Raw genomic sequence first — 26,935 nt, 5'->3', positions numbered from 1 at the left:
GGTGGGCGGTGGGAAATAGCTGAGACGGCGTATTTGATCTGGCAGGGAAATGCTGTATCCTAGGGACCCCGGGCAAGGATGGACTTTTCACAGCCAATCCTTTAATCTCCTGAATTATTGTGACACTTATCAGATTTCCTGGGGTGGAAGGGGAGAGGGCTCTAGTGAGTAAGAGTGGGGTTGGGGGAGGGACTGGGAGGCAGGACTCCTGGGTTCTATTCCAAGGTCTGCCATGTACTCGCAAGAGCCTCCATAAAAGGCAGCCATCTCTGGGGTGTGACTCAGCAGGTTTCTAACAGCCACGTTGTGTGGAGGAATTTTAAGGGCCTGTCAGGGGAGAGTGCCCTGTCCTGAGCCCCTGACACCACTCCCTGCAGCACAGCACCCCCTAATGCCACGCTGGGTCAGCACTGATTGCGAAGGGAGAGCGCTCCCTACTGATGTCCCCTACTCTGCAGCACAGTGCCCCCTAGTGCCGTGCTGGGGCATTGGGGCCAGCACTGACTGCTGGGGAGAACACTAGCTCTTCCCCCTTGCCCTTGGTGCGGTGGCCCGTGCATGCTGCGTAGGCTGGTGTCTTGGGCTGTGATGGGAGCGATGACAGCTGCTGATTGATCGGCCAGGGCTGCTCCCCCCCCCCCCCGCTGTGCCCGCTCCCCCAAGGGACTGCACTGATTAGTATTTATATTTTCTGCCTTTGCTGCAAGCTCTGTCTGTGAGAGTCAAAAGCAGTCACCTCCCTGTTTGGAGACCAGCTCTGGGAAGGGAGTGGGGTCTACTGGTTAGAGCATGGAGGGGTCAGGACTCCTGGATTCTACTCCTGGTGCAGGGCTCTGCCTGCTAGAAGTCACCCCAAGGTTGAAGAGCCGCTGGATCCCCCCTCCCCCAGGTGCCAGTCTGGCACCACATGCCCTGGCTGCGCTGCTAATTCTGGTGCTGCATGGCAGGATCAATTCAAGCTGCCGACCTCAAGCTCCCTGGCTTCCGTTCCCCACCCTGGCTGCGCCATGGGCCTAGGCTTTGCCCAGCACTCTGAGGAGTGGGGTGGGGTACCTCAGTGCCTACCCACACTTGAATAACCATACAGCCCCCCTCTGTGGGCACATACCAGCTCTCAGTTTTGACTCCCCCAAGGGGCAGTGGCTTTGAACCTAGGTGGCTGGGCTCATGGCCAGATGCAACCCACAGGGGTGCCAGACTGTTTAATGCCTTCTCTGCATAGATGGGGTGAAATTCACCCCAAGTACTGGGGCAGCCCAAGGCCCATGCACCCCACCAACATCCCCTAGGACACAGGAGTCCTGACTCTCCGCTCTGCCCCTGCTCTATCCCACTGGATCCCACTCCCCACCCAGAGCCAGCCAGGGATAGAACCTGGGAGTCCTGGCTCCAACCCCACCCCAACCCATCCCATCCCACTTGACCCCACCTGCATCCCAGAGCCAGGGATAGAACCCAGTAGTCCTAGGCCCTAAGTAAAGAACAGAAGTGGGAGCCAGGACTCCTGGGTTCTGTCCCCAGCTCTGGGTGGGAAGTGGGGTCTAGTGGGTTGGAGCCAGGGGGCTGGGAGCCAGGACTCCAGGTGATTATATTTTCATGCATCTCCAGTGTGGGGTGCTTGTGCTGCCAAGTTAAGGATTTGGATTTCGGAGTCACCCAGGCTCAGAGTCTAGTTGGGGGTGAGGCTGAGGGAGGCAATTCTGTTATTAACATAAACATAATTTGAGGTTAGTTAAAATTAACAGCACAAACTCAGTATCTGACGCTGCCCCCTCCACTGCCTCTTCCAGCCCCCCTAATGCTGCATCCTCCAAAGCTGTCTACCCCCCCCCACGCCTGCCCCCCTTTCACAGTGGTCAGTGTCTTTTTTGAGAGAGAAGGTGGTTAAACCCCTCAGCTGGAACTGCGAGGACATGGAATTGATGATGCCCTAGAGGGGAAAGACTCCCTATCTCCCACCCCCTGAGCCAGCCTATCTCCCTGGGGCCAGATCAGAGCTGGCTCCCCCTTGGAGGGAAAGGCCCCGTGTTCCACTCCCGCATTTCTTTCCCAGGCCGCAGGGATCCCCGTGTTGCCGTTAGGTGTCCCACTTGCCTCGTATTCACAGACAGTGGAGCCCGTGCTCCTCTGTTGAGTCAGGGCACGCGGGTGTGAAAGCAACAGCTTGGTGCTTAAATATGAAACAGGCAGCTGGGAACTCCGGCACCCTCGCCCGTTTCTCACCACGGGGCCTGTTACGCACAGAGCAGGCGGATTCAGAAATGCATGTTGTTGTATGGTTGTGCCAAGAGGCCCAGGGCACTGCACTGATTCCCCCCTCTGCCTGCAATGGAGATTAGAGCCCCTATTGGGCTGGGCATTGCCTGGACCCCAAGTGAGATCGTGGCCCTGTCAGGCTGGGTGCTGCACGGACTTTGACTGAGATCGGCCCGGGCGCTGCACAGGCCCTGACCCAGAGCCCGTGGGGCTGGGTGCTGCATGGACCCTGACTGAGATCGCCCTGGGCGCTGCATGGTCTGACATGGAGCAGGGGATACCGGGGCTAGATGGGGCCTTGGCAGAGGCCTCGGGGGTTCTGAGTTCTCCCTGGAGTCGATCTGTCCAACACTCCCCCCACGCGGGTCTCCTCCTCTGCTTGACCTTCAAGGTGCCCTGCAGTGGCAGCTCTGAGCACCGATCGATGCCTGCCCTGGCTGTGCTTGGGATTAGTGAGACACTGCTTGCTGGGGCCGTGGGGCTTTAGCACCCCTAGGTTACGATCCCTCCCTCTTTACTGCCCCCTTGCTCCCACCCAGCATTCCCCTCCCCTCTTCGCTCCCTTCCCACCCTGGGCTCTGGCCTTGTTAGCTGTAGAAAATAAATTAAGAATGTCAGCACTTCTGGAGGGCCCAGAAATTTCACCTTGTGCCGGGAGTCCTGGCTCCCTATCCCCCTTCTCTAAATGGGCTACTCGCTCCCTTCCCAGAGCTGGGGAAAGAACCCAGGAATCCTCTAGTAAAGTGGTCATCATGGGGTTAACTGGGTCATTCCCGACTGCCCTGGTTGGGAGCCAGGCTCCACTCCTCCTATGCTTCCTGTTTAGCTTGTGAGTGTTTCCACCCCATCCTGGTGTTTAGCTGAATAAAGCAACGCCATTATTCCCAGCCTGCAGTGCTGTAAGTCGAGTGCGGGTCTTGCGCACTGAACCATCTCTTCACAAGTCCTGATTCCCAGTCCCCCCAACCCTCTCCCCTCCAAGAGCCAGGAGAGAACCCAGGAGTCCTGACTCCCAGCCCCCTGCTCTAACTACTGTACCCCACTGCCCTCCTAACTGGATTACTTGAGAGCATCTGGACAAAGCAAGACCCAGCAGACCATGTTGTTTGCCCAGTTGTTGAACTAGGAGGGGGAGGCCCTGGAAGCTGGTGTTGGGGACTGACAGTTTGGGATTGAGGTTAGGGCTGGGGACTTGTGTGTGGGTGGGGGAAAGGCCCGAAGGGGGAACTGTGTGTGTGGGGAGGATGGGATGTGGAGGGGGGAGGCCAGACAGAGGACTGGGGTGTGTGATGAGGGGGATGCGGGGCGGGGGGGTTGGAGGGGAGGCCTAGCAGGGGATTGGAGTTGCCGGGGGGGGGATAGGCCCAGCAGTGGATCGGGGTGTCTGAGGGGGGAGACCTGGCAGGGGGTTGGGGTATATATAGAGCGATGGGATTACAGGGAGGCCTGGCAGGGTGCGTGACTGGGGGATGGGATTGGGGGGGAGGTCCGGCAGAGGATCGGGGTGTGTGAAAGGAGGGATGGGGGGAGGTCCAGTGGGGGTAAGAGTGTGTGGGCAAGTGGTGGTGGGAGGTCCGGCAGGGGATGGAGTGTGTATGGGGGAGGAGGAGGAGGTGGGGAGAGGTCCAGTGGGGGTCGGGGTGTGTGCACGAGCGTGTGTGTGTGTGAGAGAGAGAGAGTGGGGGATGGGGTGCTGGGCAGGGTCGGGGGGTTTGGAGGGGATGGGGTGGGAGGAGCCCTGGGTTCTGGCTGGGGGTGCAATGGAAGCAGAGGGATTTGGGGGGGCAGCATGTCCAGGCACGGTGCTCGCCTGGGTCGGGGCAGTGATAGCTCAGTGGTTTGAGCATTGGCCTGCTAAACCCACGGTTGTGAGTGTGTGGCTGGCAGCACTCGGCGATCTGGGGGGAGGGACGCCTCTTCACACTGTCTGAGCAGCCTGCCCGCCTGCCCTAATGCAAGGAGACACCCTTGGGCCAGAGGCAGTAGACTGAAGCGACTCTGTGTGTGTGCGGGGGACAGGGGATGCTGGACTCCTGGGTTCCTGTCTTTCTCCCCCATTGGAGGTGGCTCCCCCCAGGGCCAAGAGCTCCTCCAGAAGCAGGTTCTCTGGATACTGCTCCCTCACCTCTCCTCCCCTGATTGCAGCCCCGCAGGCCTCAGGTGTAGCTATTTTAAAATTATTTATATGCCCTGCACAGGACTCCTGGGTTCCATTCCGAGTTCTGGGAGGGGAGTGGGGGCCAGGGGGTTCGAGCAGAGAATGAGATGCTCTAGGCTAGGGATGGCCCTGTGCTCTGTGCCCCTCAGTGTAGGTTCTTGCCCCTGTTGTGGAAGCCAGTGGAGGTTATGGCATTGGGCTGGCATGACGGCAGCTTTTATTAAGAGCTGCCTGGTAAATGTGTAGTGTGAAGGCCACTCGCTGCGTTGCCTGTTCTCTGTTAACCCCCTTCCAGAAAAGCTAGGAGGGCAGAGTAAATAAATTGGCCCATGTACTAGTAGGCTGGATAGTCCCTGTGTTAGCTACCCCGAAGCACCTATACCATGTTGTTGGGGGTGGGGGGTGGGAGAAAGGGTAACTGAGGCACAGGGAAGGGAAAGGAAGTGGATGAGCCAGGGATAGAACCTAGGAGTCCTGACTCCCAGCCCCCTGCTCTAACCACTAGCCCGCGCCACCCTCCCAGAGCAGAGAATGGGTCCCAGGAGTCCTGATGCTGTTTCCTCCCCCTTCGCACTGGTGTTACCTGTGTGCGTGTGCCATGGATAGCATGGTACATGATGGAGTCTGCCGGTGTGTTCCCTGCTGTGAGGGATTTGTCCCGGTGAGGCACGCGTGTCCTTGGGGGGAGGGGTGTGTGCAACTGGATGTGATGGGGGGGCTGCTGTTTTTGTGCAGTCATGTGCTTGCACAAGGTCCTGGCTGTGTTGCATGTGTCCGTCCTTGCACAGGATGATGGGGCTGCAGGGGGAGGGAGGGGTGGGCTCACATGAGGCTCTGGCCATGTGCACATGCGTGTGAGTGTGTGTCCTTGCATAGGTGATGCGGCTGTGGGAGCATATCTGTGTGTGGAGTCTCAGCAGGCTCATGCGTGAGTGCACATAGCCAGTGTCCTTGCGGGAGGCGATGTGGCTGCATGTGCACGTACCTTTGCATGCTCCCATGGCACTTCTTGAGCCCATGCATGTGTGCTTGCACAAGACTGGCCCTGCTCACAGTTGCTTGTGCTCTGAAGCTGCGTGCCTCCTTGCACACCACGCTGAGTGGCTGGCAGCCCCTGTTGCAGGATGCTGCCCTGCAACCTGGCTGAGGAACAAGGATGGGGGGAGGGTGAGAGATCCCTGCCTATGGGATCCAAAGGACGTTGCGTCCCCTGAACTCCCCGTGCTGGCCTGGCTGCCCAGCACAAAGCCCGGCTGGCAGAGCCTGCAGGGCTGGCAGAGTAGAGCGCATGAGCATGGGGCCCATCGTACTTGTCTGCACATGCTTGGCAACACGCTTAATCTGAAGCGACAACCCAGGGCTGCCGTACCATGCTGGAACTGTGATACTGAGGACGGGAGGCGGGCAGGGACTCATGCCTCTCCGAGCAGATCCATGAGGATGGGAACTGGTGTGGCAGAGTGGCTCAGGGGCCCAATCTTGGACTCCTAGGATCCCTGCAAGGGACAGCACCCACCCCTCTACACTCACTACAGTGCTGCTCACCTGTGGAACTTCCTGCTACATGATTTTGTCACAACCATTCTCGGGATCTTGGCACCTCAAGGTCAAAGCACAGTACACCCAACCTGAAGGATGGATTGCAGGGGATAGTGTGCTGGACTAGGAGCTAGGACTCCTAGGTTCTACCCCTGGCTCTGCCGCTGAGCTTGGGCAAGTCCCTTTGCCTCTTGGAGCCACTGTTTCCCCTCCCCTCTTTTGTCTATTTAGACTGTGAGCTCTTTGGGGTGGGGACTGTTTCTCAATGTCTGTCTTCCCTGGTGCGGCGGGGCCCCAGTCTCAATCGGTGCACCACGTGGCATGTCTGGGCTCTGATCTCAGCTGACTCCAGAGCAAATAATAATATGTCAACTCTTCTTAGCATTTACCTGCCCCAGATTTAAGTGGTGGCTGTTCCTGGCTCAGTGGTGTAATTCTACTTTTTGTGCTGTGCTTAGACACCCAGGTTGCAATGTTCCAGAGAGGAAGAATGAGAATTGTTTGATCATTTTCTTGTAGCAGGGAGTTCCTCAGGTGAACAATGCAGCACTGAGAGCCTGTTAGACCAGGGCTGGTGCGGGTTTCACCCAAAGTTCATTGGATGTTGCTGCTGGCATCAATCTTGTTTTGCATCTGTGTGCATGGTGGGGTGTTTAGGGGAGAGCACCCTTGATTTGATGTGCTTTAAACTTAATCAAGACCAGACTGTTCTTGACCCTGATCTGGGGTCAGGAATATATTCCAATCCAAGCTTCATGGCATGAATCCTAGTTATCAGAGTAGCAGCCGTGTTAGTCTGTATTCGCAAAAAGAAAAGGAGTACTTGTGGCACCTTAGAGACTAACCAATTTATTTAAGCATAAGCTTTCATGAGCTACAGCTCACTTCATTGGATGCAGTCCTAGTTATGTTTCTCACAGTTCCGCAGAAGAGCTGCGTGAAAGGAGGCCTTTGTGGTTAGGGCACTGGGACTCAGGACTCCTGGGTTCAGTTCCCAGATCTGCCACAGATTCCTCCCTGAACCCAAGAGTCCTGACTCCCCCTCCCCAGTTCTAACCCACTGGACCCCACTCCACTCCCAGAGCTGGGAATAGAACCCAGGCATCCTGATTCCCAGCCCTCCTCGCTCTAACCCAGTAAACTCCACTCCCCTCCCAGAGGTGAAGATAGAACTGAGACCTCCTGTCCCTCCCTGCAATTCACAGTGTAAAACCAGCCCCCATGTTCATTCTTCCCCATCTCCTGTTTGTGACTGCATTGCTGCATGGTGAGCCCGCCACCCCCTTTGGCTTCATCCCCTTCCAGCTCCCTGTATCTCCCCCCGCCCCACAGAACATCACCTGTCTGGTGGGAATGTGACCCCATCAGGCAGCAGGAATCAATAGTTAATTAATTTCCTTCTCTAAAAAAGACAAGGGGGTGGGGATGGTAAGGGGGGGTTGGAGGGAGTTGGGAGTAGAGGTGGGTGGGGATAGTAAGGGGGAACAGAGGGCTGGTGGGGGGTGGGGGATTGTAGAGGAGGAGGGGGAGGGAAGGAGGTAAGATGGTAAGGGGGAGGGGGTGCAAGGGTGGGGAAAGATGGGAGTTGAGGGGATGAGTTGGGGGAGTGAGAAGCCCGGGGAGGAGGTTCAAGTCAATCCAACTCTCCGGTACAGTCTCATCCCTTGGTGCAGTCTGCTGGGATTTGGCGGGGGCAGGAAAAGCTACCCCCACACCCGAGCAACCCACAGGGGATGATGGTGCTGAGGAGGGAGAATCGTGGGGCTCAGAGCCCAGCCCCCCAGCACACTGCTCAGGCGTCAATCAGTGCCTCCCCTCGCACAGGTGCAGCATTTAATGTGATTGGCTAATTATGCAGCGCATGCTAATGGCCCCCATTACCCAATGAGGGGCACAGACGAGGCACAGTTATAAATAACCTGCCATACCTCATTTGCATGATGCCATATCCCCGGTGCCGTGTTACTGTGGAAACCGCCCCTTCCCCCACCCCATTTACATTTGTTCTTTTAATAGATTTTTGGGGTGACGGGGTGTTCATGAGGGTTGATTGCCATGGTCGCTGGTAGGGGTAACAGGTTCGACCAATGGGCTCACCCACCCCAGTATCTCCCCTCCCCCTGCCACCTTGCATCAGACCCATGGGCCCATCCAGCCTGGTATTCCCTGCCCCACTCTCAGATCAGACCCATGGGCCCATCCAGTCCCTGCTGCCCCCAATCAGACCTACTCTCTGTTCCCCTCTGCCCCACCCCCTCCTCTTTCTGCTCCCTTTCTGCATGCCCCCCTCTGCCTACAGTATGCCAGTGGTGGGTGGGTTGTAAATAATGCCTGAGTGGCAGTGCAGTGATGAGATGCAGATTGTCGGGGGGGGGGGGGGGGAAGGCCATAAATGGCATATGGCCCAGGGGGAGGGGTGGGGAGTGGTCTGTGCAAATAATGGGGCGGGCTAGGATTGTCCCTGTGCAAATAAGCCAGTGTGTCGGGGAGGGCTGGCGGGAGCCACCCTAGTCCCCTGGAGGTTGGCATTGAGGGCAGCTGCTCTGGTCACCTACCCCTAAAACGACCAGGGCTGGGGCCTTGTGCAAAGAACACAGGGTGTGTGGCTGAGAGAGCAGTCAGCACTGGGCCCTCAGCAGGGTTGCTTGGGGGGCAGATGTCAGGACAAGTCCAAAGGCTCTTTACCCCTCCCTGCTCTGGTGTTGGAGGGAGGGTGGAGGAGCAAGGAGTAGACTGAGGGGAGGAGGGAGCAGCATCTGTCCCTATGACAATGGTATGGCCTGCTCTGCCCCTCCCGCCATCCTCCCTGTGAGAATAATATGACCTGCTCCCTCCTCCTCCCCCCATCCTCATTGTGAGAATGGTACAGCTTGCTCCCGCCTCTCTCTCCCCCCCCCCCCCGTGAGAATGGTATGGCCTGCTCCCACCTTAACTGCTCCCTCCTTCCCACCCAGCCTTGCTGTGAGAATGGTGTGGCCTGCTCCCTGCTCTCCTCCCATTCTCACTGTGAGAATAGTGTGACCTGCTCCCTCCTCTCCCCCATCCTTGCTGTGAGAATGGTACGGGCTGCTCCCACCTCTCCCCTCCTTCACTGTGAGAATGGTATGGCTTGCTCCCTCCTCTCCTCCTCATCCTTGCTGTGAGAATGGTATGGTGTGCTCCTGCCTCTCTCACTCTCCATCCTCATTGTAAAACTGGTATGGCCTGCCCCCTTTTCTCCCCCACTCCTCACTGTAAGAATGGTATGGCCTGCTCCCACCTCTCCACCCTTCTCTCTGTGAGAATGGTACAGCCTGCTCCCACCTCTTCCCCCACCTTGCTGTGAGAATGGTATGGTCTGCTCCCGCCTCTCCCCTCCCTTCACAGAGAGAATGGTATAGCCTGCTCCCACCTTAACTGCTCCCTCCTTCCCACTCAGCCTTGCTGTGAGAATGGTGTGGCCTGCTCCCTGCTCTCCTCCCATTCTCACTGTGAGAATAGTGTGACCTGCTCCCTCCTCTCCCCCATCCTTGCTGTGAGAATGGTACGGGCTGCTCCCACCTCTCCCCTCCTTCACTGTGAGAATGGTATGGCTTGCTCCCTCCTCTCCTCCTCATCCTTGCTGTGAGAATGGTATGGTGTGCTCCTGCCTCTCTCACTCTCCATCCTCATTGTAAAACTGGTATGGCCTGCCCCCTTTTCTCCCCCACTCCTCACTGTAAGAATGGTATGGCCTGCTCCCACCTCTCCACCCTTCTCTCTGTGAGAATGGTACGGCCTGCTCCCACCTCTTCCCCCACCTTGCTGTGAGAATGGTATGGTCTGCTCCCGCCTCTCCCCTCCCTTCACAGTGAGAATGGTATAGCCTGCTCCCGCCTCTTCACCTTCCTCCTCACTGTGAGAAGGGTACAGCCTGCTCCTGTCTCTCTCCCTGCCCGTCCTTGCTGTGAGAACAGTATGACCTGCTCCCTCCTTCCCACCCATTCTTGCTGTGAGAATATGACCTGCTCCCTGCTTTCCCCCATCCTCGCTGTGAGACTGGTATGGCCTGCTTCTGCCTCTCCCCCCCATCCTTGCTGTGAAAATGGTATGGCCTGCTCCGCCTCTTCACCCCCCTCCTCGCTGTGAGAATGGTATGGACTGCTTCCACCTCTCTTTCTCTCCCCCCTCCCCGTCCTTGCTTTGAGAATGGTGTGGTCTGCTCCCGCCTCTCTCTCTCTGTGAGAATGGTAAGGCCTGGTCCCTCCTTTTCACCTGTCTTCCCTGTGAGAATAGTATGACCTGCTCCCCCTCCCTGTGAGAATGGTACAGCCTGCTCCCACGCCCCTCACTGTGAGAATGGTTTGGCCTGCTTCTTTTTCCTTCTCCCCTACCCAAAATCCTGTGGCCTGGGGGGGTGGGGTGCTACTTGGCCTCCTGTAACAGCTCTGATTGGCCACCCTCCCACAGGAGGTGGGGAAAGTGGGGAAGAGCAACCAATCAGAGGAGGTCCTGGGCTGGAACTACTATGAGAAGGGGAATTTCCTGGGAGAGTAGCCAGCCCTAGGGTTGGGGAGGGGTGTTCCCTGAACGCCGGGGTTCAGCCCTTGGCTCTGGGAGGGCAGGGTCTAGTGTGTTAGAACGGGCTGCATTGTATTAACCCTTTGGTGCACATGGCCCGGCCTCACACGTCTCCTCTCTCTCCTCGCAGCTCCGACCTCCTGCGACGCCGGAGCCGGGCCGAGCACCCCCTGTGGGCGCGGCTGGCTCTGCACCCCACTGGAGGAGGATGCTGTAACTTGCTGGAGCCGGACCTGGAGCCTGTGATTGGTGGAGGCTGGGTGGGGGGAGGGGGTTGACTTGGCTGGGGCCTGGATTTGTTCTCTCTGACTTCTGGATATTTGGATCCTGGCGTCCCATCTCCCCTTGTCACTGAGTGGCAGTGAAAGCCCCCCACCCTCCATCTGAGTGGAGTCCCCCTCTCATCTCCACCTGCTCCCCGGCCTCCGAGGAAGCCACCGCACCCCAACCCTGCCTGCCCCTCCCTCCCCCCATCCAGCTGCCCGCCCGCCCCCCCCATGAGGATCTGAGGCTGTGGCAGTGCGGGGGCAGTGCCCAGCATTTGCCTTGGGGGGGGGCAGGGACAGATGAGACTGGGTGCCATGGCCAGACTGCTGCCCTTGGTGCTGCTGATGGGTGCCCTGCTGGGCCCTGGGGCGGGCGGGGCGGCGCTGGAGTTCGGTGGCGCCACAGGGCAGTGGGCCCGCTATGCCCGCTGGGATGCCAGCTCCTTGGGGGAGCTGAGCTTTAGCTTGAAGACAAACGTCTCACGGGCGCTGGTGCTTTACCTGGACGACGGGGGGAACTGTGACTTCCTGGAGCTCATGATTGCCGAGGGGCACCTGCGCCTGCGTTTCACCATCTCCTGTGCCGAGCCTGCCACGCTGCACCTGGAGACGCCCGTGGATGACGACCGCTGGCACATGGTGCTCCTGACCCGCAACTACCGGGAGACCATGCTGGTGGTGGATGGCGAGGCCAAGGTGGCAGAGGTCAAGTCCAAGCGGAGGGACATGGCCGTGGAGAGCGACCTCTTTGTGGGGGGGATCCCGCCTGACGTGCGCCTCTCGGCCCTCACCCTGAGCACCGTCAAGTATGAGGTGCCCTTCAAGGGGCTGGTGGCCAACCTCAAGGTGGGTGACACACCGCCGGCCCTGCTGGGCAGCCAGGGCATCCGCAGCGACACTGAGTACCTGTGCACCAAGCAAAACCCCTGCGCACATGGTGGGCTCTGCAGCGTGCTGAACGGGGAGGTGCAGTGCGACTGCAGTATGACCGGCTTCCAGGGCAAGTTCTGCAGCGAAGGTGAGACCCTAGGGGGCAGGAGGGGAGGGCGAGGGGCTGGAGCAGGAGTGTGTCCCAGATGGCTCACTGTCTCTCCCCAGAGTGAGGGCATTGCCCTAGGGACAGGCTGGGCAGCAGCAGAGAGAGCTCACCCCCCCCCCCATACCCTCACAGCGTGCTCTCCCCTTTCCCCAGAGTGGTGCCGGGAGAGAGGGGCTTGGACTTGTCAGTTCTGTCAGCCCTTGGCCTCTGCTTTGTGCCACCAGGAGCCTGGCTGAGCTGTCACAGCCGTGGTGCCTGACTGGCCAGGGTGGGCTCTCTGCAATCCGGGAGAGTGTTTGCGGTGTCAGCTATCCAGGTTTGAGGTGTTGGCCCCTTGCCCATGCTGTGGGATCTGGACCCAGATTTGGGCCTGGCCCCATCTCTTCTTTGGCAGCTTCTAGCCTGGGATTTGTAGGAGGGGACAGGGATAGACAGGCTGCAGGCTGGAGCCTTTGGGGCTGTCGCTTTGTGGGGATCTTATTTCTTTTATTATTGGGGTGTGTTTGTGGGTGTTGCTGTTGTAAGGCTCGACAGCCAGCACACAAGGTTAGAGCACAGGGCTGGGAGCCAGGACTCCTGGGTTCTATATCAGCTCTGGGAGGGTAGTGGGGTCCAGTGGTTATAGAGGCTGGGTTGCTGGAGTGGGGGAGTCTCTAGCTTAGGCTGGTGGTCGGGAACTGGGTTATACTGGCTTGAGGAGGACGCTTTACCAGCTTAGCCCAATGAAGTTTGGTCCGTGGCCTACTGGGTGTCCTGGGGCAAGTCACTTCCCCCTCTGTGCCGCAGTTCCCTTATCTGTAAAATGCAGGAAATAATCTGACCCTGAGTGTCTGGGCAGTGCCCGGCCTGACGGGGGCCCTGAGCTCAGTTGGGGGAAGGGGATCAGTGCAGTGCCTGATCCGATGTGGCCCCTGAGCTCAGTTGGGGGAGGGGGCGGGGGTCAGTGCAGCGCCTGACCCGACGGGGCCCCTGAGCTCGGTTCGGGGGGTGGGTCAGTGCAGTGCCTGACCCGAAGGGGCCCCTGAGCTCGGTTAGGAGACTTTTAGTGCTATTGTGAGCTCTGGCAGTTTCACGGGTACCAGGCTGGTCTGTGTGTTGTCCATCTTCCTCGAAAGCTGAGTGAGTCAAACAGATCAGGACAAAAAAAATTCATATTTTTGGGGGGGAAATTTTGAAAAAATCCTTTTATTGGCCATGCAATTTCCTGTGACTTCTTGTTAATGAAAACCCACCCATCTTCCCCCCCAAAATCAGTTTTCAAATAAACGTTTTGGTCCCCAACTGATTTTTTCCCACATTATTTTCAGGTTTTCAACCAGAAATCAGAAAATTTTAAAGAGAAGAACATTTTTCCGAGAGGATTTCCCATTCCTTCAGTAAAATGTGTTATTTCAAAAATAAAGTGTCAGTGAACACTTCCTGCCTGAGCCCTAAACTCAAGTCACGGTCGTGCTACCTGGCCAGTGAGTTTGAGTGGGTGGCTACTGTGTTTTTAAGTGGTCCAGCAGGACCCGCCTTGGGACTAGCTTTGTGTCTCCTAGCACCTTGGCCAGCCATTGTCACCAGGGCTCAGTGACTGTGATATGCTCAGCGGTTTTGCACAGGTGTACGGAGGGTGCTCATGCTCAGTGCTGCTCTGCCCTGGACAGTTTGTTTTCTCAGTATATGAAGGAAGGATGATTATCCCCTGTTTTACGGGTGGGGAAACTGAGGCACAGGGTGATGACCGGTAGGAATTGAACCCAGATGTCCCAAGTCCATCCTCCTTCCCTAAGCCCACGTGCCTCTGGAGGTCGCTGTGAATGTGTGAAATGGACCAGCATTCCCAAAGTCAGAATCTGCTTTGGGAATGCAGTGGCCAGTCGCTGTATAGAGAGGGGTGAACCGGTGGTCAACTGGCCCAGCCGGCAGCGCCTTTGGGGCGGGTGCATTCTAGTGGGGGAGCAAACAGGTGACCAAGGTCAAATGGCTGTGTTTGATGGGGACAGCAAATTGTGGCATCAGTGTTAATAGGCTGCTTGGGAACAAACTACCCAACAAGGCTCTGCGCTGTGCTGGTGTGACGAAGTGGGACTGTTCTTAATGTTTCCTCTGAGTACTGTAGGGGTGCCTCAGTTTCCCCTATGCATTTCTTAAGTCTCTAGGTGGTGGGATCAGGGGGTGTAATTGTTGCAGAGCAAAGGGCCAGCGTACATGAATGGCCAACACTCTGCCTCCTGGCAACTGATGGCCTGGGTCCTTCCCCCCTGCAAGGTGATAGATAAAGGGTTGGAGAACAAAGGAATCAGGTGACCTCCAGGCCCAGGGAATGGGACAAAGCCCAGAGGAGGAGGGGCTGGAGGGTGAGTCAATTTGGGGCTGGCTGGGGACATGGAATGAAGTGCAGACATGGTTGTCTGGCTCACTGCCCCCCCAAAATGGACCCTGCTGAGGGGTCCTGTTCTCTGTACCTACAACCTCTGTTTTAGACCATGTTCCTGTTGTCTAATAAACCTCTGTTTTACTGGCTGGCTGAGAGTCACATCTGACTGCAAAGTTGGGGTGCAGGGCCCTCTGGCTTCCCCAAGAGCCCCGCCTGGGCGGACTCGCTGTGGGAAGCGCACGGAGGGGCACAGGATGCTGAATGCTCCGAGGTCAGACCCAGGAAGGTGGAAGCTGTGTGAGCTTCTTGCCCTAAGACAGTCTGCTCACAGAAAGGAGACTTCACCAGAGTCCTGACTGGCTTCGTAGGGAGCAATTTCAGAGCATCGCCCGGGGACTCCGTGACAGCTGGGCATGTTTGTACACGCCTTCTCCCCACGCATGTGTGCTCTCCTTGTACCAGTTGGTAGAGACCCCTTCTCTCTGACCGAGAGTGGGGTCCCTGTCACGCTGTGCAGGCATGCACTGACAGACCACACCCCAAAGAGCTCACAGACGAAATAGACAAAAGGTGGTGATGGGGAAACTGAGGCACCGAGAGGGAAAATACTTGTCCCAGGTCAGGGCAGAGCTGGGGATAGAATCCAGGAGTCCTGACTCCCAGTCCAGTGCCCAGCCACTGCAATCTGCTGTCTCCCCAAAAATGGCAAAATAGGGTTTACGCTGGTGAGAGCAGAGATCATGGAGCTGGGGAGCATTTGGCTGGGGTGGAGTGCTGGAGGGATACAGAGTGAGGATGGGTCAGAGAAGGCAGACAGGAGCTTAGGAACAACCAGATTGGATAAGATCCATAGGCCCACCCAACATCGTCTTCCCCCACCCTCCCTGCCACCCCAAATCAGATCTAGGGCCCGCCCAGCCTGGTATCCCCCCACAACCACCTTCAATCAGACCTCGGGCCTGCCCAGCTTGGTATCACCCCACCTGTCAAGGCTGATTCCCCACTCTAGCACACGGAGGGCAGAAGATGGGGGCCAGCAAGGATTCTAAAAATTAATACTGGCCACTCCAGGCTGGTATTAAACTCCCAAGGTCACAGCTTCTCTCTGACCTGGGATGGGTAGATGCTGCCACCATCCAAGTGCAAAAAACCCCTTTGGACCCAGGAAGGCACACTTGGGAATTCCTCCCCAGGGGTTACCCTCAAGCCCTTTCACCCCTCCTCGGGGAAGAGCAGAGAAAGAAAAACAAAGGAAATCAGCTGTTGCCACCAGCTAATTAAACAACATGCACAAACCCCTTAGGACATGCACAACCCCAATCCTGTTCTTAAAAAAGGTAAATTTTATTAAAAACAAAAAGAAAGAAAATACATCTGGAACTTAGGTTATTGCCAGATTTAAAAAGAGCCAATATAATAATTAACCATCAAGAATGGTTTTCTTGAGGTCCAACTTAATGGTTACAAGCAAAATAAAAGCATTTGGGGTTAGCACAGAGGAGTCCACACGCCAATAAGGAAAAAAAAAAAAAGATAAACCTAATCGTGTCTTCCTAGACATTCCCTGAGCTACTTACATATCTGGGGGTTTCAAATCAATAGTCTGTAGGTATGATCTGATGGTTTTTCAGACCTGGCTTAAAGCTTCCTACAGCATAATTCAGCTCTGTTCCTGCTCTGCATCTCCTCTCCCCGGAGAACGACAGACAGACAGACAAAGGGAAAGTTTTTTCCCAATTTTAAAAAGTTCTAGCCCTCCCATTGACTCTTCTGGTTAGGTGTCCACTCCCTTCCTTTTACCTATGGGCTTTTTTAACCCTTTACAGGTAAAGCGAGTAGAGAACAGCTACTAACAGGGATTTTATAGCTAACTGGCTGGTTGGGTGTCCATAAAAGGGAGCTACCCTACTCTCATTTATCACACCACCCTCCCTGCCATCCCAGATCAGACCTAGGGGCCCGTCCAGCGTGATATTCCCTTTCTCCCCCACTGCCACCCAGGGCCCATCCAACCTGGTCTCTGTCTGCAACAGTGACCAGTCCCAGTTGCTTCAGAGGAAGGAGCCAGAAGCCCCCACCGACAGGATAACCTGTCCCCCAGGAAGGTCTCCCGGCCTCTCACGAGATCAGTTTAAAGCCTGAGGCAGTGCTAGGGTTTGCCCAGGATAACTGTTAGTTATCTGTTTGTTAGTTAGTTAGACCAGGACCAGCTCAGCATGTGCGTATGTATGGATGAGAGTTCCATCAGGAATCCTGGGTTGGAATGGGGCCCCAGTGCCCCTGACACGGTCCAGCAGGACCTGCCTTGGGCCTGGCTTTGTGTCTCCCAGCACCTTGGCCAATGGTTGTCACCAGTGCTCCTGGCGGGGGGGCACAGAGCCCCGGCACGGAGGGAGAATTGGGTACCTGGCATGGGGGGGAATGGGAGACCTGGGATGGGGGGCAGAGAGCCCCTGGCATGGGGGAGAGGGGTAGAGGTACATACAGCCCATGGCATGCGGGGGAGAATGGGGAGCCTGGTACTGGGGGGAAGTAGGGTTACAGAGCCTCTGGCATGGGAGGAGAATGGGGTACCTGGCATGGGGGACACGGAGTACCTGGCTTGAAGGAGGGGGAGTTGCAGGGAGTCCCTGTGATGGAGGGGCTGGGAGGGTGGCCCCAGGGAGCTGTGGTGGGGCTGGGAGGGTGGCCCCAGGGAGCTGTGGTGGGGCTGGAGGGAGGCAAGGAGCTGGGGTGGGCAATGTGCTGGGCCTACAGTCACTGTGAAGCCTGTGCCCCCTAGTGCTCTCTGGCTCCATAGGGTTTCCCTGTTGCCACCCACCAGGCGAGGGAGTTTCCGTGCTGTGTGTCTGAGTATGAGTGGGGGTGGGGAGGGGGGAGGCAGGGCAAAGGTGCAAGGAATCACAGCTCCCTAGGGGGCATCTGGGGATGTTAAACACCTAAAATCCTACAAGTGCCTCTTCATCTGCACAGTGATTCCAACAGTGCCAGAGTGACACTGCGCAGAGAGACACGGGGGCCCAGTGGTTAGAGTAGGGCAGGGAGGCTGGGATTCAGGACTTGTGGGGTCTGTCCCAGCTCGGAGAGGGGAGTGGGGCCTACTGGGTTAGAGAGTCAGGACTTCTGGGTTCCTTCTGTGACTGACCGACTGTGTGACCTTGGCCAAGTTCCTTTTCCCGCTAGGTTAACTGGGGACTTGTGTGGGGTGAGATCAGGCTCTTTTTGGGGAAGCAATCCCATCCCAGCCATGCGGTGTTTGTTTAGCCAAAATGTGTGTGTTCATGGCCATGTCTGCTTGGCTGTGATCCTGGGCTGGGTAAGCTGTGTCTGTGAGTTGCCCCAGCTGGCAGAGGGGGAGCGCTCCCTGGCCAGTCACTAGCGGTCTGTGGTCGGGAGAGAGTGTGTATGTGTATGTATGCAAACACACACATTTACTCATGACACATCACCCCCCCATACACTCTCTCAAAAACACACACAGATAGACAATACCCAGGCAAACTCTCACAGCAAGCGTGTGCACACACAATGACACACTCTCAGTACACACAGGCAGACATGCATGTGAGTGCTATCTGGGTGGGCGTACTGCACAACACATAAAAACAGTCACACAAAACATACATGTGTACAGACACATGGAGAATGACGCAGTCCCACACAGTTCACACAGGCAGGCACCCAGTAACACAAAAACAGTCACGCAGCACAGACACATGCTCACATGCGACACTCATAGATTCTTATATACACACAGAGACACTTTCTTAAACACACAGATAGAAACAGGCACTCTCAAAACACTATATATACACACACACAGACAGTACTTATAGATGCAAAACAAATGTACCAACAAACACACAAGAAACACACCCGCTCACAACATACTCACACACACACCCCCAGACATACAAACACACCTGTACAGACACCATCCCATCTGTCACACAACACACACAAACATGGCAGATGCACACAAGACAGCCAGCCACTTGCTCGCCCACCCACGTATGCACAATGCACTCAACCACACACAGACACACATCTCCCTCACCTTCAGTGCACAGTCCACCCACACACTCTGAATCTTGGGTGACAGTTGTCTAGGATGGTTGCCATGGAGAGAACTGAGACAACTATTGACTGCTTGGTGATTGTGTTTCTTGCCCATTTGCTACGGAGACAACTGGGCCAACCAAATCTTCATTGGCTGTTGTCTATGGCTGCTTGCCAGGGATACGCTTTCACTGGCTAGCTTCTTGGTGGCTGTTGTCTAGGGCTGGTTGCTATGGAGACAGTTGGTTGGGCTGGCTGACTCTTGGCAACTATCCATCATTGTTGCAGAGATTGTGCTGACTGAATTCTTTGGCTGAGGCCAGTTGCTATGGTCAACAGTGTGGTGACGCCTCGGTGACTGTTGCCTAGGCTGGTTGCCCAGGGGACAGTTTTGCTAACTACTCTTCAGTGACTGAGGAGGTTTGGGTGGAAGTAATGGGGGTGTTGCTGGGTACAATGGGATAATGTTGGGGGAAGTCGCTGCGTGCTAGGGTGTGTGGGGTTGCTTGGCTATGTTGCATGTAGGAAGACGAGGTCATGGGGTGTTGTGTACTAGGGTGTTAGGTTGTCTGGGTGAAGGATTATGATGTGTGTGTCTCTGCACAAGGGACATAGGGTGTTGTGCACTAGGATGTATGGGTGAAGGGTAGACCTACTAGTAGTGTAGGGTGTCTGGTTGAAGGATTGTGGTGTTTGGCAGTGTGCAGAAGGTGTTGTATGGGTTAAGGATTATGCTGTGTGAGGGAATAAAAGTATGGATATTGTCTTGTGATGTGTTAGGACCTTGTTGTGTGGCTGTGTGCAGAAGGTATTATGTATGAGTGAAGGATTACACTGTCTGTGTGTGTGTGTTTGAATACAATACTCAGGCTTGACAAAGCCCTGGCTGGGATGATTTAGTCGGGGATCGGTCCTGCTTTGAGCAGGGGGTTGGACTAGATGACCTCCTGAGGTCCCTTCCAACCCTGAATATTCTATGATTCTATGAAGGGTATGGTGCTGGGGTGTTGTGTAGTGGGATGTTTATTGTACGGGTAAAGGATTGTGGTGTGCGGATGTGTGTTTTCAAATAGTTTAGGGTGTTGTGTACTTGGGTGTTAGATTAAATGGTTCTTCCTGTGTATGCTGTTTTTTGTGTGTGTAAATACTATGTGTACAGGAGTGGTGTGTACTAGGGTGTTAGGTTGTAGAGTTGAAGGATTATACTCTTGTATATATGTGTATGTACGCAAGTGGTAGACAGTGAGTTTTGGGATGTTAAGTTGTATGGGAGAATTGTGTGAATACAAGCATTATAGGGTGTAGGGATATGCTGGGGTGTGTATGTATATAAGGAGTATTGAGGTTGTTTGGGAGATTTATGCCATATGTGAATACAACGGACATAGGCTGTAGAGTGTTATGTACAAAGTTGTATGGGTGAAAGTTTACGCTGTATGTATACAAGTATATAGGGTGTTGGTGTGCAGGTGTAGGGTGGGATAGGGTGTCAGTATAAGTGGGATAGGATGTTGGGGTGTTAGGCTGTGGACTTGTAGAATTATGCTCTGTGTGTGTGTGTGTGTGTGTACTGATAGTGTAGGATGTCCGGGCAGCGTGAGGGTGCAGGCATATCAGTCGTGCTGTGTGTGGAGGTGTTGGATGAATGGCACGAGATGGGACTGGTGTGGTGGCAGGGGTTCCTGAATGCTGTGTGTTAGGCATGGGTTAGGGGTACAGCAAGTGCCCTGGTGGGTGTATGGATCAAGGGCCATGCTGTGGCAGGGTTGCTGGCTGGAGGGTGTGTGTGCATGTTTTATATAAGAGGAGCTGTCCCAGCTCAGCACCTGGACCCAGCCACATGGGGAGGTGCCAGCCTGCCTGTCCCTCCCAGCCCCTCCCACAGTGCAAGGTCAGGAGCCCCCAGGGTGACTGGTCTGGACAGGGTCTGGGGGTGTGTGTGAGAGGGGGTGGTGGTAGAGGGCGGATCAGATTCCGGATGGGGGTGGAACGTTTGTCGTCTCTCCCCCTCATTGATCACTGAGCCTGCTCAGGTGCCACTTTATGTCACAGCCAGGAAGGGACAGTGGAGGGGCTGCAGGGCTAGGACAGGGTGCCAAGTCCTTGAGGTATCCCCCTTTCCCTGTCCTCAGTTCATGTTCCTGACCTCCCTGCTCTACCCCACTTCCTCCTCCTGACCCCCCTGCCCAAACCCCTGTTGATTTTTCTTTTTTTTCACTTTACTGTTCATTCTTTTCTTCATTTCTTTCCCTTTCTTTCTCATGACTGAATTCCTTTATTCACTCTTTTCTTCGTTATTTTGTTTCCCTTTCCATCTTTATTTGTTCTTTTCCCCCCTTTTTTCCATTTATTTGTTTTTTATTCTTTCTCATTCTTTCATTCCTTGTTTCTCTCCTTTTTATCCTTTCATTCTTTTGCTCTTTTCCTTTTTCATTCATTCTGTCTTCTTTCCTTTCTTTTCCCATGTTTCTGTTTTCCATTCTTACTCGTTTTTACATCCTTTTATTCGCCTCCTTTTTGCCTTTTTTCTTGTTCTGTCTTTCATTCATTCACATTTTTCATCCTTTCTTTCTCCTCTTCCCCTTTCTGGTGTTTTCCCATTTTTTCATTCTTTTCTTTTGTCTCCCTTGTACTCTCCCCCCACCGGCCCTGATGTCCCCTCCCCGGTGCCCCCCACCTGCTCCTATTAGCCCTGTTCACATGAGGGGAGTGCTGACTGCAGCTGCCGCCTGGCCTGGATCCCCCCAGTGTGTGTGTCTCCGGAGGGTTGGGGGAGGCTCTCCGGGCCCAGCCATCCGCGCTCAGTCTCTGCCTCTGCAAGGACACCCCAAGGTCAGCTGGGGAAGAGCTGCCAGGAGACGGGATGTGGAGAGAGATTGCCCATCCCCGCCTGCATGCCCCCTGGGAGGATGGCTTTTCCGCATGGCTTGTGCTGCCTGAACCCTGTGCTGAACAGCTGGGCACCACCAGGTGGTGCTATGGAGTCCTCCCCCCCACCAGCTGTGCCACTGCCCGTAGCCGGCAGGGAGTGTGAAACTCTCCTAGTGGAGCCAGTGTGGAAAGCAAGGGGTGTCTGTGCAAGGGAGGGGAGCCGCTGGGAAAGCTGGGATCTGCCTTTGCATGTAATTGGGGGGAGGTGGGGGTGGGGTTCACTTGGAATCGAACCCTCCTCCCTCTTTGGGTTGGGTTCAGCACAAAATGCCCATATTTGCCTCCCTGAACAATACAGAATTCCTGAGTCCTCTTATTGCAATAGTGTCTGTCTGCCCCGGCTGAGATCAGGGCCCCTAGCAGGCCAGGTGCTACACTGACCTCCCCTCACCCCCCGCCAAGATCAGGGCCTCCAGAGGGCCAGGTGTTGCACAGACTCCCCACCTGGCTGAGATTGGGGCCCCTAACAGGCCAGGTGCTGCGAAGACCCTACCCCCCGCTGAGATCATGGCCTCCGGAGGGCCAGGTGCTGTACAGACACCCCCCCGGCTGAGATCAGTGCCCCCATCGGGCTGGGTGCCGCACAGAACTCCCCGCCCCAATGGCCAAGATGATGGCCCCCAGGTGGTCTGGGTGCTGCACAGACCCCCCCAACCCTGGCTGAGATCAGGGCCCCCAGCAGGCCGGGCACTGCACGGATCCCGCATGGCTGAAATTGGGGCCCCCGTTGGGCTTTGTACAGACATATAGTGAGAGATGGTCCCTGCCCTGAAGAGCCTACAGTCTGAAGAGACAAAGGGTGGGAGGTGAAACTGAGGCACTGGGGCGGGGGGGAAGGGACTCACCCAAGGTCAGTGGCGAGCTGGGATACAACCCAGCCCAGTGTCTGAACCACAAGCTCCCAACCCATGTTTGGGCTGCATCATCGCTCTAATCATTGGGAGAATTCCCACAGTGTGGGAACACGGGGTGGGGGTGGGGGTGCGGGTGAGGAGCTGTGGTTCATCATTTACTTGAAGCATGTGTAGCCTGGAGTCAGGGTCAGCCCTAAAATGGGTTCTCTTAGGATGGTCTAGATTCAGCCCTAGAGTGGGGGCTCTAGCACAGGTCTTGGACCCAGTGGCGCGGGGTGGATTCAGCCCTGGGGTGGCAGTTTAGAACAGAGCTTGAGCACTCTAGAGTGGGTTGGATTCGGCTCTGGTGTGGGGGCTCTAGAATAGGTCTCGAGCACACTGGATCTTGTGTTTGGCTCTGGTGTGGGGGCTCATGAACATATCTCAGGCGCACTGGAGGGGTTGGATTTGGCCCTCGTGTGGGGGCTCTAGAACAGGGGTGGACAAACTTTTTGGCCCGAGGGCCACATCGGGGTTGCAAAACTGTATGGAGGGCCGGGTAGGGAAGGCTGTGCCCCCCCCAAACAGCCTGGCCCTTACCCCCGACCCATCCAATCCCCCTGCTCCTTGTCCCGTGACTGCCCCCAACCCTAACCGCTCCCCCGGGACCCCACCCCCCATCCAACACCCCTGCTCCCTGACTGCCCCGACCCCTATCCATACCCCTGCCCCCTGACAGGCCCCCCTGGTACTCTCACGCCTAGCCAACCCCTCCACCCCCCCGCTCCCTGTCCTCTCACTGCCCTGACCCCTATCCACACCCCTGCCCCCGCCAGGCCACCTGGGACTCCCATGCTTATCCAACTCCCCGCATTCCCCATCCCCTGACCACCCTCCCCAAACCTCCACCCCATCCAACTGCCCCCGCTCCCTGTCCCCTGACTGCCCCCCAGGCTCCCTTGCCCCTTTTCCAACCCTCCAGCCCCCTTACCATGCTGCTCAGAGCAGCATGTCTGGCAGCTGTGCCACACGGCGGGAGCCAGACACGCTGCTTTGCTGCCCTGCAGGAGCGCGCAGCCCCCCACCCAGAGCACTGCCTGCGCGGCGGCTTGGCTGCGGGGGAGCCTCCCCGGTGAGGAGCTCAAGGGCTGGGAAAGACGGTCCCGCGGGCCGTAGTTTGCCCACCTCTGCCCTAGAACATGTTGAGAGAGCGTTGGGCCAATGTCCGTTGTTGCTCGGTTGGCTCCAGAGGGCTGCCCGGGGAGCAGTGTGCCTCGCTAGGGCACGAATGTTTGGACTGCATGTCTCCCTCTGTATGGGGCGGGCAGTGGGCACGGGCCAATGTGTGCCACTATTTTGCCTGTCTCACCCACTAGTGAACATGCTATGTGCTGTTGTCCTGATGCACCCCCGTGCAGTGCCATGCCATGCTGATGGGCTGCCTGGCAGCTGCTATGTGAGGCGTGTGCCAACCCCATGTTGGGGACATGTTGTCTGGGAGCCCAGAGCCTGGCTACTGCCCAAGCCAGCCGGGGGCTGCACGGCAGCCAGACAGACATGCACGCATTCTGCAGATCAACCAACAGACACACACACACCCCCTGCAGGCCCACAGACAGACCCACGTACATTCCACAGTGCCACCCACACCCGACAAACCGACTCACACACACACGGCATGCACACCCCGCAGACCTGCAGGCAGACAGACAGACCCACGTACATGCTACAAACCGACCCAGTGGCAGATTTAGAGGTAGTGGGGCCCTGTGTGCAGCTTCATTTTCAGGGTCCCCCCCTCAGGACCCAGCCAAAAAAAAGAACATTCTCGCTTACTCCCCCCCCCCCCCCGTTTTTCATTCTTTTTTTCTTCATCCTCCTCCTATATTATAAGTAATGGGAAGTAAATGAAAATAAAGAGAGGTACCTTGATCAGGGCAGGGGGTTGGAGTGCAGGGGGCAGGTTCTGGGAGGAAGTTTAGGTGCTGGGTGCAGGCTCTCGGCTGGGGCAGGGGGTTGGGGTGCCTCGGGGGGGGGCAGTGCTTACCTCGGGCAGCACGGCTCCCAAAGCCACTGGCGCAAACATACTCTTCCGGCAGTGGCTCCTAGGCGGGGTGGACACGGGATCTCCATGCACCGCTGCCCCCACAGCTCCCATTGGCCGCAGTTCCCTGCCAATGGGCACTGTGGAGTCGGTGCTCAGGGCAGGGGCAGCGTGTGGAGACACTACCCCCTCCCCTGCTCCCGGGGCCACAGGAACATGCTGGCCGCTTCCGGGAGCAAAGCAGCGCGGAGGGAGGGAGGCAGAGCGGGCAGGGAGCCACCTTAACCCTGCTGCTGGCACGTCTCTGTGCGCCCCTTGGGGGGAAGGGGGCAGAAGGTCTCCGTGCGCTGCCCGGGGTGGGGGTAGCGCAGGGAGCTGCCTCTCCCCCCCTCCCCCCCCACCAGGGGCGCGCAGAGAAGTGCCCACAGCCGGCCACTTCCAGGAGCGACGTGGGGCCACCGGCCATGGCATGCAGGCAGCCTGCCTGCCTGAGCCCTGCTGCGCCACCGGCCAGGACGCAGGGGCAGACTGTCAGATATTTGTCCTGCATTTTGGGGGCCACCCTGTCATTGGGGGCCCCGTGCCACTGCATGGTTTGTTTCATGGTAAATCTGCTCCTGAACTTACCCATTCACACGTGGCATGCACACCTGTGCAGACCCACAGACAGATATACATGGCCTGCAGACAGATACGTGTAGTTCACACCCCGCCCCCCAGCAGACCCTCAGACAGATACACATGGCCTGCAGACAGATACGTGTAGTTCACACCCCGCCCCCCAGCAGACCCTCAGACAGATACACATGGCCTGTAGACATACGTGTAGTTCACACCCCGCCCCCCAGCAGACCCTCAGACAGATACACATGGCCTGCAGACAGATACGTGTAGTTCACACCCCGCCCCCCAGCAGACCCTCAGACAGATACACATGGCCCGCAGAAAGTGTTGTTTTCACACACACACACCCCCAGCAGACCTACAGGCAGATACGCATAGGCCGCAGACCCACAGACAGATATGTGTCGTCCCCCGTAGCAGACCTACAGGCAGAGGCAGACCCACATGTGCATGCCTAGAGTTGCTGTCTCCTCCTTTCTCCCTTGCCCCAATGTGCCCCATTTCCCCACCCTGGCCTTCCACATTCAATGGCTGTTTCAAGCCCCCAGACTCACTGGCTCATGCCTGCTGCCCTCCCCAGAGATTTCCCCTTGCCCAGCAGGGCGTGGGGTGGGGCAGGGGACAGAGTCTGAGGCTGGCACAGAGCTTGATGTGCAGGGGCCGATCCATTGGAATAGCGAGGCTTCTGGGGCAGGGAGCACTGGTCTCCCAGCAAGGCCTGCTCCCCGCAGTGCTTGGCCCTCATGGCGGGAATGGTCCCTTCCCTCCCCCAGCACAGCCTGCACAACATGGAGAGGGGAAGGGTCTCATCCCAGGTCATGCTGGGACCCAAGTGTCCTAGCTCCCAGGCACCCACTAGACCCCATTCTCTGCCCAGGGCTGGGGATAGAACCCAGGAGTCCGGACTCCCCCCAGGATGACAGGAGAGGAGTAGGTTTGGTTGGGGGCGCCCCCTTTTTCCCAGCCTTCTCCTGCCATGTGTTAGAGCCCATGTCAGCCTGGCCAGCCTTTTGTTTGGGGTTGCCATGGAAACCAGCCCTTGCCACCTGCCCTGCTCATTTTGCTCAATTATCACTAAGGAGGATCCAGAGGGGCCTGGTGTCTTGGCACCCCTCCCCCACCCTGCCGTGCACAGAACTGGGGGTGTGGGGGTATCTGGGGTGCATTGGGGTGTCTGGTAGGGGGTAAATAGGGTGTCTGGTGGGGTATGTGGGGTGCATTGGGGTGTCTGTTGTAGGAGGTATCTGGGGTATGTGGGGTGCATTGGGAGACTCTAACCACTTACTCCACCCCAGCACCCCCTTCACAGTGGGGTCTGGAAGGAGAATGACCCCTCCTCCAATACACTGACCCAGTAGACTTCTTGTCACAACCCCAGCACCTGGCTGTGGGGGAAGAGAGCACAGACCAGTGCATGAGCCTCCCCCTACCTCCCCCGATCATTTGCATACAGTATTAATGATGTTACCTGGGGCAAGGGGTGATCAGTCCCTGGGAACAGCTGGTGGGAGTGCAGCCATTGTAGGGGGCAAAGGCAGGTGTGGGGAGACCTCGGCAGAGCATTCCTGACTGCACCCCATTCTATGGAGAGCTCTGTGTGTGTGTGTGTGTGTGTGTGTGTGTGTTGGGGGATCAGTGTGTTGTGGGTCAGGATTGAGGGGCACCAGCAAAGATATGGGGCGAAGCCCAGAGCTGGGATCACAGGGGGCTGCAGATCAGGATGAGGGGGCTGGCAGGGCTGTGGGGAGGGTGGAGCCTGGGCTTGGGATTGAGGGCTCTGGCGGATGAGTGCTGGGCTGGGATGGCAGGGGCTGTGGGTCGGGATTGAGGGCACCAGTGGAGCTGTGTCGCTTTCCCTTACCTGTTTTGGCTGCTGTCCCTGGTCCTGACAGCTGCGGGGGGGAGGGGGGAGGGGTTTCCATTGGTGTCAGCGAGGAAGGGGGGAGGACTCTGCGGTTAGCCTGTTGGCCCCAGTTATTAGCTGTGAGCTCCTTGCCTTGGTCCGTTGTTATGAATTGCTTCACTTGTTGGTTTGGCTCCATTCTGTGGGAGGGGAAGGGTTGTGCTGAGGGGTGGGAGCCTTGGGCCCTGCACCATGTGTTGTGTCTGCGGGGGACGTGGCTGGTCACACTCTGCTCAGACACAGCCCTCATTCAGCAGCCCCCTGAACTCTAGCCCTCGTGGTCACAAGGTGAGGCCTGCCTGAGTCTGCAGCCCCCTGCTGTCCCAGCCCTGGGCTCCACCCCCAGCCCTGCTGGTGCCCCCCCGTCCTGACCCGCAGACCC

The 26,935-nt window shown here is 56.9% G+C and overlaps 1 protein-coding gene across 26 annotated transcripts in view; it reads left to right on the top strand.

The window, feature by feature from the left end:
- The window catches only part of NRXN2 (neurexin 2), a 287,195-nt gene that overhangs the window by 13,761 nt on the left and 246,499 nt on the right, over positions 1 to 26,935 (top strand). For all 26 annotated transcript variants that reach the window (XM_048858529.2, XM_048858522.2, XM_048858520.2 and 23 more), the window contains exon 2: positions 10,623 to 11,776. In XM_048858529.2, the coding sequence (XP_048714486.1) occupies positions 11,059 to 11,776 (718 nt within the window). In that variant the 5' untranslated portion in view covers positions 10,623 to 11,058. The remainder of the gene's footprint in view (positions 1 to 10,622; positions 11,777 to 26,935) is intronic.

The sequence above is a fragment of the Caretta caretta genome, chromosome 7, assembly GCF_965140235.1.
Source record: "Caretta caretta isolate rCarCar2 chromosome 7, rCarCar1.hap1, whole genome shotgun sequence".
Taxonomy (NCBI): Eukaryota; Metazoa; Chordata; order Testudines; family Cheloniidae; genus Caretta; species Caretta caretta.
This window is presented reverse-complemented; position numbering and strand designations above follow the sequence as displayed.